Source organism: Quercus robur, chromosome 3, assembly GCF_932294415.1.
Source record: "Quercus robur chromosome 3, dhQueRobu3.1, whole genome shotgun sequence".
NCBI classification, from domain to species: Eukaryota; Viridiplantae; Streptophyta; class Magnoliopsida; order Fagales; family Fagaceae; genus Quercus; species Quercus robur.
In genome coordinates this window covers 275,137-288,357 of record NC_065536.1, presented here as the reverse complement: position 1 = coordinate 288,357, position 13,221 = coordinate 275,137, and the positions used below count along the sequence as shown (strand labels likewise).

At 38.3% G+C, this 13,221-nt stretch overlaps 1 protein-coding gene across 1 annotated transcript; it reads right to left on the bottom strand.

The window, feature by feature from the left end:
* Positions 1 to 4,464: 4,464 nt before the first annotated feature.
* LOC126716565 (uncharacterized) lies at positions 4,465 to 6,054 on the bottom strand. Its single transcript, XM_050417381.1, has one exon. It carries the CDS (start codon positions 5,660 to 5,662, stop codon positions 5,138 to 5,140), a length of 525 nt encoding a protein of 174 aa, XP_050273338.1. The 5' UTR covers positions 5,663 to 6,054; the 3' UTR covers positions 4,465 to 5,137.
* Positions 6,055 to 13,221: the final 7,167 nt, after the last annotated feature.

The following is a 13,221-nucleotide window of genomic DNA, read 5'->3' as shown; positions in this document are numbered from 1 at the left end:
AGGAATAAATCCAACAAAAAGATGTACTATAAACATAAATATAGTAAGTGGGATCACACAGCCTTGGTGATTGTCAATTAGTCATATATGAGAAATTGATGTTAATAATAAACAAATGGAAAGGAGGGTGGGAGACAGAAAAAGAATTTGCTTTATGAGAAAGTTCCAAATTTGATATAATTTTGATGGAGATAATTAATTGTGAGTAGTGAATTCATATAAAAGGGTTTTTATTATTCATAATCGATCACTTCGTAAGTGTTTATTGATCACTTAAACAAATATAATGTGATTCAATTTGCTGTGTTTGTGTGAGGTTGAGTGGACAGTAACTCCACAAGGAGGGACTTCAGTTGTACAAGAACAAGTTACAAGTTGGGAATGGGGATGGGGATAACCCATACTCTTTGGACACATTCTACTAGAGTGGCAACAAAGTGAGTTATGGGGGAGTCACGTGTAGGCCTCAGTCCCCTGTGTCAGATTTAATAAACAGGATTATGGGTTTGTGTTTTGCCAATCACAATGTACTACGCTGTTGCTCTTGCTCTTGCTCTTGGCCTTGGTGGAGGTGGTGGGTCAGTTTTCCGGATCTACAGGGAATCTCACTCACAATCACATTACAGGATTTTTTGTTTTGATTTGCTTTGCTTTCCTTTCCTTTTCTCACTTATATTATATTATATTATATATACATACATATATATATATATATATATATATATTTTTTTTTTAATAGGTGGCAAATATTGTCCTGCACGTGCACGTGCTCACTTTTTATTCTTTCCCTTATCCGATGGGACTTAAGTACATCTCAAAAAATATGTTCTTGAAAAGGCTTGAAGATAAGGACTCCTTTTATGTTATCCCATTTTCGTATCTCAAACTGAAAACAAGTAGGACATGTTATGCATTCTTAAGAAAAACTGCCTCTTGTCTTTGTGGGTTGAATCAGGAGAAAGTGATTCAACAATGGCACCACCCATACGTCTTTGGATTTCCATCTTAAACTTAATTTGCAAGTGGTGTTTGACATTTCCATCATAATCCTGTTTTTGGTGTCACCACCTTGAAGAATTCTAGGAGTGACAGACCAATTAGCACAGCTGCACAACATTTTTTCATGCTATTGTTGCAAGATTATTTACAAAAATGAGGTTTTAAAAAGCTAAAAAGTTAAAAGAAAAAGATGATGTCAAACATAATAGGAATGTTTGATAAGACCATAAAATTGGTTTACAATTGTAATACAAAAACTATTCATATAATGATATACACACAAACTATTCATATACATATTTATAAAATTTGACAAACACAAAAACCTTGTTATACTATTCATAGTTATTCAATCTTGTGGTTTGATGTTATCTGTTTAAATACCCCATAATAAGGTTTGTCTGAATAACAATTGAACTAATTAAACTGTTTCAAATGGATGCATTTTACTACAAGAAATCTGCCCCCAGATACCCAGCAAGAAAACTATTTGCATGCTACATAATTTTTATTTTTATTTTTGGCTGAAGTACATGCTACATAATTAATATGTAGCTCTTACTTCTTGCTTAGATAGTACTGTTGAGATTAAATATATCTTTTCATGTGCTTTAAAATATTCCGAGCAGAAGTTCTTTGTGCTCCAATCACCGCTGCTTGCATAAAAGAATCAAATATGTACTTAACTCTCTAATATTTTCTTTTGCTCAAGGGTGTCCCAGGTTACAGTGGTCCATTCATTTGTGGTAGAAGACTTTTAAGATAAAGCTTCTAGCAAACATTTCCAAGCGAATAAATCTATCTATGGCAAAGCAAAAAGAAAAGAGAATATAAAAACACCTTTTCAAATAGGAGATGTCCAAAAATCGTCCATATATCATCTAGAATCTGTAACATGTGAACTTGTACGTGAATTATGCTTCAAAGTTTCCTTATGTGAACAGAAGACAAAGATACAACACAACAGTATATGTACACGACTTAAAAAGTTTGGGATCCTTTAAACCATTTATCAGTCATAATAGAGCATTTCCATTGGCAATTGTAAATGGTATATGTAGGAAAAATTTAGCATAAACGCACAAAAAGAGCCCAACAATCAGACTTGTAAAATCTTACAATTGTAAACTTTTTTGCAATTGTGCTACAATGCCATCCTAAATGTAGGATGACACTATAGCACTTTAGTAAAAATTATAGTATATTTTAATTGATAAAGTGGAAGAGAGATGAGGGAGAAGAAAGAGAGAGAGTTGTATTGGAATATATTATATTATTTTAGTGGGTAATATATATTATTTTAATAAGTAGAATAGGAAAATAAAAATTGGGATATTGGTTGTGTTGTAAAATGGTATGGTATAATTGACAAAGTAGCTTTTTGAGATAGTAAAATAGAATAGGATGGAAGTTGCGGATACGAATGCTCTAAGCTTTTTAATTTTTTTTTCTTAGGTAGTCATAAGCTACTTCTGCTGAAGAAACAAATTCATTATTTACCATGTGAACCTTTTCCCAACTAGCTTCCAAAATTTGGGGCCAAATGATAAGTTACATAATGTTTTCCCAAAATTTTAACTCACCTCCACATCCCCATTGATAAAAATCCTATCTTCCACAAATTCTACTGGTAAAAAAAATCTATTTAAGCTCAGGAATGATGTGGTTTTTTCTCTTTATCAGCTAGACAGCTAATGATCTGTACATGTAATTGGCTTAAAATAAATTTCGTTAACCACAAGCCATGGTCAGTTATTTTATAAGCCCCCAACTTATCTTAAACATCAGTCACAGTGAATTAAACCAGTTTGTGTTTCTAACCAAAGATAGCTTAAATTGCAAATTCAAGAATCTTCAATTCTTATGGAGCTTTTGTAGATTTGTAGCAATCCAGTCAATCTTGTGCTCAAAAAGTGCTATGGAAGGAAATGTTGTCCTTATATAAATTTTAAGATGGTCCCCCAAACTAGGAAGGTAGCTATCAGGACAGGGAAGAAGGTAGGTGCTTTAATTGATTCCAACATCATACTGATGTTCAAAGGTTTATAAAAGTATAAAGAGAAGGGAGAAGAATGGTATCTTCATTAAATAATCATGGTAGTCTAATTAGTAAAATGGGTCAACTGATTACTTAACTATTAAGTTGCAAGCTGAAACCATAGAGTTTTTGACAAAAACTAGTTATCAGAATATGCAAGGATTCCAAGAAACTAGCTAGACAAGGTCAGGGGAAAGAAACTATATGATTCTTAAAGGCCAGACTACAAAGATATTCATTTCTCATAAGGCTCTTCTAGAAATTTGAGAAATGCAAATCATATCATGCTTTAAACTAGATTATAGAAGAATTTCTGAATGAATCTTGTTGTTGCTTACTATAAATTAAGTTTACCAGCCTATAGGAAGATCCAAGTTCAATTCTTACCACTTAACTTACTTTGGGTTTAGGGATAATCAGACTTGCATGACAAGGTGATACTCTACCTCTGAGTTATATCGCTTATCCCCTTCTCCCAACCACAAAAAAATCGAAAAATAGCACTAAGGAATCCTAAAGTCAATGGGTTGAGAAACTCAAAGCTACTATTCCACTATTCTTGAACATTATTCATCCTATAGAAACTTTTATGTTTCTTTTTTTTACTTGGCATTAAAATTTCATTGCCATATGCTAGGAATAAAACTTCAGGAAGCAAAAAGAATATATACATTTCTTGGTTTCCAATATCAAACTGATGATCAAGTATAGGCAACAGGTAGAAATATGGTTTCTTCACCAAAAAATTATATTAAAACAATACGAAATAACTCAGCTGCTTGGTAAAATATTAGTAAGTTGTGCAGCTGAATACCACTGGGGTGCTAATAGATGCAAGCATATCAGAAGAATGAAAAATCCAGTAAACTACCAAGACTCTTTAAACAATACTGATTACAAAGACTCTATTGGAAGTTTAGAAAAGATCCCCTAGAAGCAAAGCCTAAGAGTTAAGACATTGTAATCATTATTGATTACCATTCCCCAATTTCCTCAACATGTAGTCTGACATAGAATGTCAACACCAAACTGGCAGCCTATTATCCATGGACTAGACATTCAAACACAGTGTATAATCAGAACTCTTCTAGCAGGAAATAAAAAAAATAAAAAAAATAAAATAAAAAGAAGAAGAAGGCATAATCAGAATTTATGCTATCTGACCCAAAATGCTATAGAATATTTCTGAAGAAAAATTTTTCCCCCAATTACAAACCAAGATACAATGACAGAAAAATCAGGGAAGAAAAGATAAAACACACGCATGTTGGATTTTAAAATGTATGCCAGAAGCCTATGTTAATAATAGTGGCATTCTTGAACAAATAATGAATAGATATAGGAAATTCTGCTAAAGCCAAAAGCCACAGCAGAGACACCAATGTAAGTAAAACTATAAAGAAGTGTGTGTTACCAGACCAACTCTCTCAAATATTAACTGATCTGAATTTGTTCTCATTAATTTGCAATCCATCTCCACATCCCCATCAAAAAGAATGATATACAAATTATAAGAATTCAATGGTTTCAACAACCTGTTCCACTCCGGCAATGGATCAATGTACTCTTCCTCAAAAAAAACATATTGATTCTTACTATACAGCATCTACTTACACCTTTACTTTGCACTGAATGTAACAACTTACTAACATGTTCAATAAAGAATTAAATTTCTTCAAGGAGCAATAAGGGATGATATGAGTTGACTAATGACTCGTAGGATAACAAAAATTGCATCCAAATTTCTAAACCAAAATGACAATTGGATGGATATAATCCCGGTTCTCACAATTCGTGCAAATGCATCCCCAGCTTATAGTTGCATACTTTTGGAAGCTAACATGGAAAATGACTGAAACATCTAGGACATACTGTCATACTTCCTCATTCTCACACAGAACATGAGAAAGTGCCCCAAACTCTTCCATAGGCAATTCATAATTTCATATGAAAATGCCTAGAATTGCATTATAACCCAGCCATCCTTGTCCTTAATCTGTATGTTCTGTAACCCCTTCAATTATTGATAACATTCTCAGCGATCACTACCAAACAACAGGAACATAATGATAAAGGAGGAATCAATTTCACACAAGTCCTTCACTCAGTAGCATGTGAGAAGAGATCAAAATCAAAGTGGGGATTGCATTCTTTGGAATAGAAATCATTATTCTCTATGAAAGCTTTCAGCATGTCATAGGTGAAATTTGGGTCATTTGGGTCACTTGTACGAGACCCAGAATTTGATTCCAAAGTCTGAGGTTGCCTTAAACAAAAGCAACAACCTTTACCACCATTATTAAGACAACCAAACCTCTTACCTGAAATCCTGGCACCAGTAGACCCAGAAGATGAAGAAGAAGTCCTTTTGTTCTTTCTTCTGAGGAATTGTTTCTTGGCTTTTGTAAATGGATTAAGGACCGCTTGCCTTGCTTTAGCAAAACTTCTCGTACACCCAATACCACATCCATATCCATACCCTCTTTGCTTCTTTCCATTGTCATCATCGTCAACAACATCACTGGCGTGGACCCCACCACCAACTCTGTTGTTGTCATCATCATCATCAGCAGCAGCACCACCACTGCCACCAACATTGGCGATCTCTTTATCAGACAAAGACATCAACTTTTGTTTGTCCAAATATACAGCAAAACTTCAAGAAACGACCACACAGTTGAAAGGAGTACTACTTACTAGTATAAATTTGATGAAGGAAAATGGGATTAGAGAAGAAAAAGGAGAAAACCCAGTTGAAAAGATTGGGACTTGGATTTGAATTTGAAGTTTCTGAGAGAAATAGTTTGAAATATTTGATTTCTTCGCCTCAGGATCAGGATTCAGGAGCCGGGGGGAACACATAGCAGCAACCGTAACGCTAATTATTTATTTATTTTGAAAGGAAGTTATGTACCAGAAGATCAAGATGTTTAGTTTAAATTTAATCAATCATACAAGCAGTGGTTACGTGTTTGATATCAGATGGGTAAGATGGTTTGCCAGTTATAATACGTGTTATATTTTCGAACTCAGTGTTGACCAGATTGTCTATTCTGTGTTCCTTGTAACCTTAAGAGTGGTTTTTTTTTTTTTTTTTTTTAATTTATTTATGAGAATGACCTTAAGAGTAGTTAATACAGTACATCTAGGCTCTAGCCTAGTAAGGTACTTTTAGTGGGACAATTTTTAGAATACATCATATTCATATTCATATTCTATGGTATTAGGTAGGTGGACAGGACAGCCCCCAGGCGAGTAGCGTAAGGTAAACTAGCCTATGGGTACGCCTGTGTTCAGATATTTTTCTAATTTTTAGAAAAAATTTAATAACTTACCTTTATTATAATTTAAGATTATTATATTTTTTAATCAAAAAATTTAAGAGTATGATGAGTTTCATCACACTTCTAGGTTTTTTTATGATTGAAAAATGGAATAATCTTAAATTATAATTGTAGGGACACGATTCCCAAGCGGCCCAACAGCGACGTTGAGCTCGCGCGTGAAAGATCCCCCACAATAATATTTGTAGAGAGTGGACTTGAAAGGCTAGCGTTGGGTCACGGGGCGTTAGTACAGGCCGGACCTTAGATAAACCTAGACTAGAAAAGGCTTTAGTCCGGATATCCAAGCCCAATAGCTTTATAAATTGAGGGATTGGACTCCCCGGATCATATCCGAGGAGCACTAGTGTTTTTCTCCGGTTACCCGTCGATGGGTTTTCCATGGTGGAGCGCATATATTATCCGGGCATTCTCATTCCTGGAGTTTTTTCCAGGAAGTGAGATGGGGGCCTTTCCGAATTAGTTTACCTTTCCTTTTATACTAGCCTACGTTTGTTGTCCCTCGTCCACGTGTAGGGTCAGTTTTTCCAGGACTGATATTTGTCCCGTCAATCCCATCCCAGCATTGTTGGGCATGGTTAATAAAGCCTAAGAATCCGGTTCTGTTAGGTGCAATGTCATATCAATGAGGGGTATTAAGGACAATTTCCCCGAGATATTTTCTGATCTTTTAAGTTTGCTTGTATGCCACTTTCATCAATGAGACTTTGGGTCTGCCGAGGACTAAGCTGTCCTTGGCCATATCTTCGGGCCCCTTTGGGCTTAATATTTTTGGGCTTGGGCCCCGGCCTCCTTCAGTTTGGGGTCTGTGGACTCCCCATAAGCGAGCGGGCCGAACCCACAAACTATTGGGCCCCACATTAGCCCCTCAAAACCCTGCTGTCCAACGTCTTGGTTGGAAAGGTGGGTTTTGATAATACCAAGCCTTTACTGCGGTTCATTTAATTCAGTCCTTGACCAACGTTGGCGACTCTTCACCTCCCCGAGGAATGCGCCGGTCTACAAGACGTTTCCCTCAATTTACGCGTGATGCGTTTATGCCGTTTGGTTATTCGAAGCACGCCTTTAATGTCTTCCTTTTACGAGACCTCCCAGATCTAACGGTTACTGACAGCGTGAGGAACGAAACGGATGTACATTTATCTGCAGATTTCCTTGGGGATTAGAACGTGTTACGTACCCTTGCCTTCCTCCCCTATATAAAGAGAGAAGACAAAAGGTGATTCTCTCATATTCGAACCCCTCAGGCTCTTCCCCAAGTTCACTTCTTTCCCCTGGTTATATCCTATCCAATAATATGTCCATCATAGCAGTCAGCCATGAATAAGCCCTTCCTTCCCCAGAAACGCCATGTCCTAACAAAACTTGAGATGGCTCGGTCGGGGCAAGGGTGGCGGAGACTCAAGATTTGCCTCCCCACTCTTTTAGCCAAAATCCGAAGCAGGGACTCGTCACATCTCACTTCCGGTGTGACTGAGTCAAAAACCTCTCTTATCATCTCCATCCGCTCTCTCATGAGCATACCTAATATGGCTCCAGTGTGCTAAGAGTTAGGATTGAGGCAGGGACTAAATGCCCTTGCTTCTTCTTCTCTTTGTTCACTGGCGCCATCCTTTGATTCCCCTTCTCTCTCTTTTGCTCCTTTCTATTTTCTTCATCTCTTCCCTCTTCTTCTCCTCCTTCCTGCTCATGTCCTCCATCTTCTTTTCCCTTTGCTCTCCTCAGCGACAAGAGCTTGCTGAAGTGTTTCCATGTGTTCCAATTCTTCTTCCTTCTCCTTCTCCTTTTCTATATAAGGCTCTTCTTCTGATATGAGCAGTACTGAGGCAGAGATTTTAGAGAGACTTTGAAGGCGAGTTTAAAGGACACCTGACGGTTTACTTATCTGTATTACGGATGTTATTACTGCTTCGGCAGTTCATTTTTTGTATAGGCTTGCTTAAGCCATTCCTTGTACGTTGTAATAATTTTTTATATTAATAAAAGTTACTGTTATTCTATTTCGCATATTCTGTTTATATGTTTTAATAAATTTGCAAGCTCTGCTCGGCACAGTAGTATAGCATTTGAACCAATGACAACTAAGGCCAAAATACTCGCTAATAAAAAGACGCCATAATAACTTTAACAAAATTATTATTCGACATAACAATCCGATCAGTGAAGAACGAGACTTACCTTAAAATTAGTCGAGGTGGGGACTAAGTGTTCGATAAGGTGTAAGAAGTAGTTATCCGAGGACATGTCACCTTCCCAATGAACAATTTCCTTAGGCTAACGATCATCAGTTCGTTTCGCCGTCTTCTTAACACACTGGCCTTAACTTTTTCCCGTATTTGAGCCGAGAAACTTCTCCATCCGAACAGTTGATTTCCCAAAAGGCCTGAGTCCGAGGACTTCGCAAAGCCTGGGTTTTATTTAAAACTTACGTTTTTTCTTTTATGTACTTGGCTTCCCTATAGACTTGAGTCCGAGGACCATGCAAGCCCTAAGTTCTGTCCAAAACTTTTATGTCCTTGGTTTCCCCATAGGCTTGAGTCCAAGGATCATACAAGTCCTATGTTCTTTCCAAGACTTATGTTTTTTCTTTTATGTACTTGGTTTTCCCATAGACTTGAGTCCGAGGACCATACAAGTCCTAGGTTCTGTCCAAAACTCTTCGAGTTCAGATTCTCCCTTTCATCAGGCATTTCATAAGGCGCCGAGCAGGGGTTGTCCTCGGCAACGGCTATTTCTCGGCGTGGGCCGCAGTCCCTGGGCCCTCACGCAGAGCGGGCCTGGGCCGCGAATCCACTTAACCCCTGAATTAAGAGATATTTCTGCAACCTCTGGCCACGCGGTACTCTCTGATGTCACAATGATCGAGGTGCGCCTTTACGAGGCTTCTTTAATCTTGTGGTTGCAGTTGATGTTGGAAGTTGAGCCAAAACTGTTTTGTCTGTAGCGTACCTTGGGATGCTGCGTGAGTTGACTGCCACCACCTTATCTTTTCAAATAAACAGGAGGGAGAGAAAGTTGCCTTATATACGCACAAATCCTTCAGTTTTCTCCCATATCATAACTCCCACATCCGGAGCTCTCCTCCCTTAGCACAACACGTTTAAGGCAAGGGTTGGGAAGAAAGAACTCTCTCCGCCGCAGAAGCACCGTGTCCTCATGAGACTCAAAGTAGTAAGGTATGGGCACAGGAAGCATAAGTTTAGGAGAACACTCCATTTCGTCCGAGGGGGAAGGGGATCTCTCCCTCTTTTAGTCAAAACCCGAAGCAGGTTCTGTTCATGCCAGAATTTTGGTATGTCAGAAGAAAGCTTTTCCGCCATCAGCGCCTCTGCTTTGTGGCAGGCGAATATTTAGAGAAAGCCCCTCAACTTCCAACTCCCTGCACGTTTCCTTCAGCGGTGTCAGGCTCAAGTTGGGTCTCTTTTGCTGTTTGAGTTGTGGGCATGTGAAAGCATTGAGGGAGAACAAGGTCGTGGAGCTGTAGCCAACCTCTCCTCTGATCTACTTCCTCAGCTTTATTTTATTCTCTTGTATCTTCCTTTCTTTTTGGTTATGTAGTGAGATTTGACACAAACTGATTCCAGCTTTTCATTGTATGCTGTACTATTTCTTTGTTTTAGTGAAAATTGAAATTTCTTTACTCGTTTTGGATACTGTTCCTTTGACAACACTACTTAGTGAATGGGTGTGCCCTATGTGTGTGTTTCCTCAGGAATATTTAGAGCAAAGTAGCTTGAAACATAATCTAACTAACTCCAATTTATCAATACTACCAGGCATTATATCGATAATTCAGAGTAAATCAAACTTAGGAAACTAACCGGGATAACAGTTGAATATTCTGTGATACGCGCGTGAACACCGTCCAAGGCTGATAATCTCTAAATGATCCATCCGAGCAATCGACTGGGAAGTAGGGTACTCCGATGATGCTTGTGTACTTGGTTTCCCCATAGGCTTGAGTCCGAGGACCATACAAGGCCTTGGTTCTGTCCAAAACTTGTAAGATTTCTTTTTTGTACTTGGTTTCCCCATAGGCTTGGGTCCGAGGACCATACAAGGCCTTGGTTCTGTCCAAAACTTGTAAGATCTCTTGTTTGTACTTGGTTTCCCCATAGGCTTGGGTCCGAGGACCATACAAGGCCTTGGTTTTGTCCAAAACTTGTAAGATATCTTGTTTGTACTTGGTTTCCCCATAGGCTTGGGTCCGAGGACCATACAAGGCCTTGGTTCTGTCCAAAACTTGTAAGATTTCTTGTTTGTACTTGGTTTCCCCATAGGCTTGGGTCCGAGGACCATACAAGGCCTTGGTTCTGTCCAAAACTTGTAAGATCTCTTTTTTGTACTTGGTTTCCCCATAGGCTTGGGTCCGAGGACCATACAAGGCCTTGGTTCTGTCCAAAACTTGTAAGATTTCTTGTTTGTACTTGGTTTCCCCATAGGCTTGAGTCCGAGGACCATACAAGGCCTTGGTTCTGTCCAAAACTTGTAAGATCTCTTTTTTGTACTTGGTTTCCTCATAGGCTTGGGTTCAAGGACCATACAAGGCCTTGGTTCTGTCCAAAACTTGTAAGATCTCTTGTTTGTACTTGGTTTCCCCATAGGCTTGGGTCCGAGGACCATACAAGGCCTTGGTTCTGTCCAAAACTTGTAAGATCTCTTGTTTGTACTTGGTTTCCCCATAGGCTTGGGTCCGAGGACCATACAAGGCCTTGGTTCTGTCCAAAACTTGTAAGATTTCTTGTTTGTACTTGGTTTCCCCATAGGCTTGGGTCCGAGGACCATACAAGGCCTTGGTTCTGTCCAAAACTTGTAAGATTTCTTGTTTGTACTTGGTTTCCCCATAGGCTTGGGTTCGAGGACCATACAAGGCCTTGGTTCTGTCCAAAACTTGTAAGATCTCTTTTTTGTACTTGGTTTCCCCATAGGCTTGGGTCCGAGGACCATACAAGGCCTTGGTTCTGTCCAAAACTTGTAAGATCTTTTTTTTTTTTTTTTTTTTTTTTTTTTTTTTTTTTTTTAATCATTTATTTTTCGCAGGTTAACCCCTAGGCCAGGGAGGGGAGAGTTGGCTCGAGGCCGGAAGCCCCTAAAGCTTCCCGCGCCGTTAGCAGTGCAAGGCGTAGCCCCTAGCAGAAGCTTATGGCGGAGCAACGACTGCACGTCGCCGGAGATGGGAAAAACTCGTGAATCTCTGCTTGCTAGAGAACTGACTCATGCGCCACCCGTGCCAACGCGCAAGCCTTCCCACAGACGGCGCCAATTGTAGGGACACGATTCCCAAGCGGCCCAACAGCGACGTTGAGCTCGCGCGTGAAAGATCCCCCACAATAATATTTGTAGAGAGTGGACTTGAAAGGCTAGCGTTGGGTCACGGGGCGTTAGTACAGGCCGAACCTTAGATAAACCTAGACTAGAAAAGGCTTTAGTCCGGATATCCATGCCCAATAGCTTTATAAATTGAGGGATTGGACTCCTCGGATCATGTCCGAGGAGCACTAGTGTTTTTCTCCGGTTACCCGTCGATGGGTTTTCCATGGTGGAGCGCATATATTATCCGGACATTCTCATTCCTGGAGTTTTTTCCAGGAATTGAGATGGGGGCCTTTCCGAATTAGTTTACCTTTCCTTTTATACTAGCCTACGTTTGTTGTCCCTCGTCCACGTGTAGGGTCAGTTTTTCCATGACTGATATTTGTCCCGTCAATCCCATCCCAGCATTGTTGGGCATGGTTAATAAAGCCTAAGAATCCGGTTCTGTTAGGTGCAATGTCATATCAATGAGGGGTATTAAGGACAATTTTCCCGAGATATTTTCTAATCTTTTAAGTTTGCTTGTATGCCACTTTCATCAATGAGACTTTGGGTCTGCCGAGGACTAAGCTGTCCTCGGCCATATCTTCGGGCCCCTTTGGGCTTAATATTTTTGGGCTTGGGCCCTGGCCTCCTTCAGTTTGGGATCTGTGGACTCCCCATAAGCGAGCGGGCCGAACCCACAAACTATTGGGCCCCACAATAATGGATGCAAATTATTAACTTTTTTTTTTTTCAAAAAATAGAAAAGTTTTTTAGCATTGTTTGGAGGCTAGTGTATTATAATTTAGGATTATTATATTTCTCAATCACCAAAAAAAAAAAAAAAATTAAGGGTGTGATGAGTCCTATAATGTAGTCACTAAATACACATCCATAACAAAAATTTTAATGCCTAAAAACATTTAAATAGGAAAATCTCTCACGTTATTTTGTTTTGCCATCAAGTTGTTCTTTTTTAATTTTTACTTAATGAGAGTTATCAAGTTTTTGTTTTGTTTTTTTTTTTTTTTTTTTTTTTTTTTTTTTAAGATAACCACTTAGTCCTATAATGTAGCCACTAAGTACATATTCATAACAAAAAAAAATTCAAATACGTAAAAATCAAAATAAATAAATAAAATAGAAAAGGCTTTCACAGTCCTGTTTTGTTTTTTTGTTTTTTTTTTAATGGGAGTTGTGAAGTTATATTTAATCCTTAAAAGAAAAAATTATAAGTAAGGAGAAATAGTCTCTTTTGCCTATTTTCAAGCACAAAAAACATGTCCACACTAAAGCCCAATGATCCAATCAGTTTTTTTATTTTTTTTATTTTTATTTTTATTATTAGTAATATGGTCGTCAATCACTCTTTTACGTATATATTTTATGTTTCGAAATAGAGTTAAATGCAATATAATTAATTAATGCGTGATTGGTATTTTTGCTGTGTTTCTATAATATCTAAGTTTCAAAATTTTTTTTGTCTCTCTCATGATTACCGAATTACATAAGAAGGAAATTTTTTTTTTTGATATCTTGTTATTT

Bases quoted from the DNA above. Each gene is read 5' to 3' on its own strand.
- LOC126716565 (XM_050417381.1), bottom strand. From the start codon at position 5,662: ATGTCTTTGTCTGATAAAGAGATCGCCAATGTTGGTGGCAGTGGTGGT.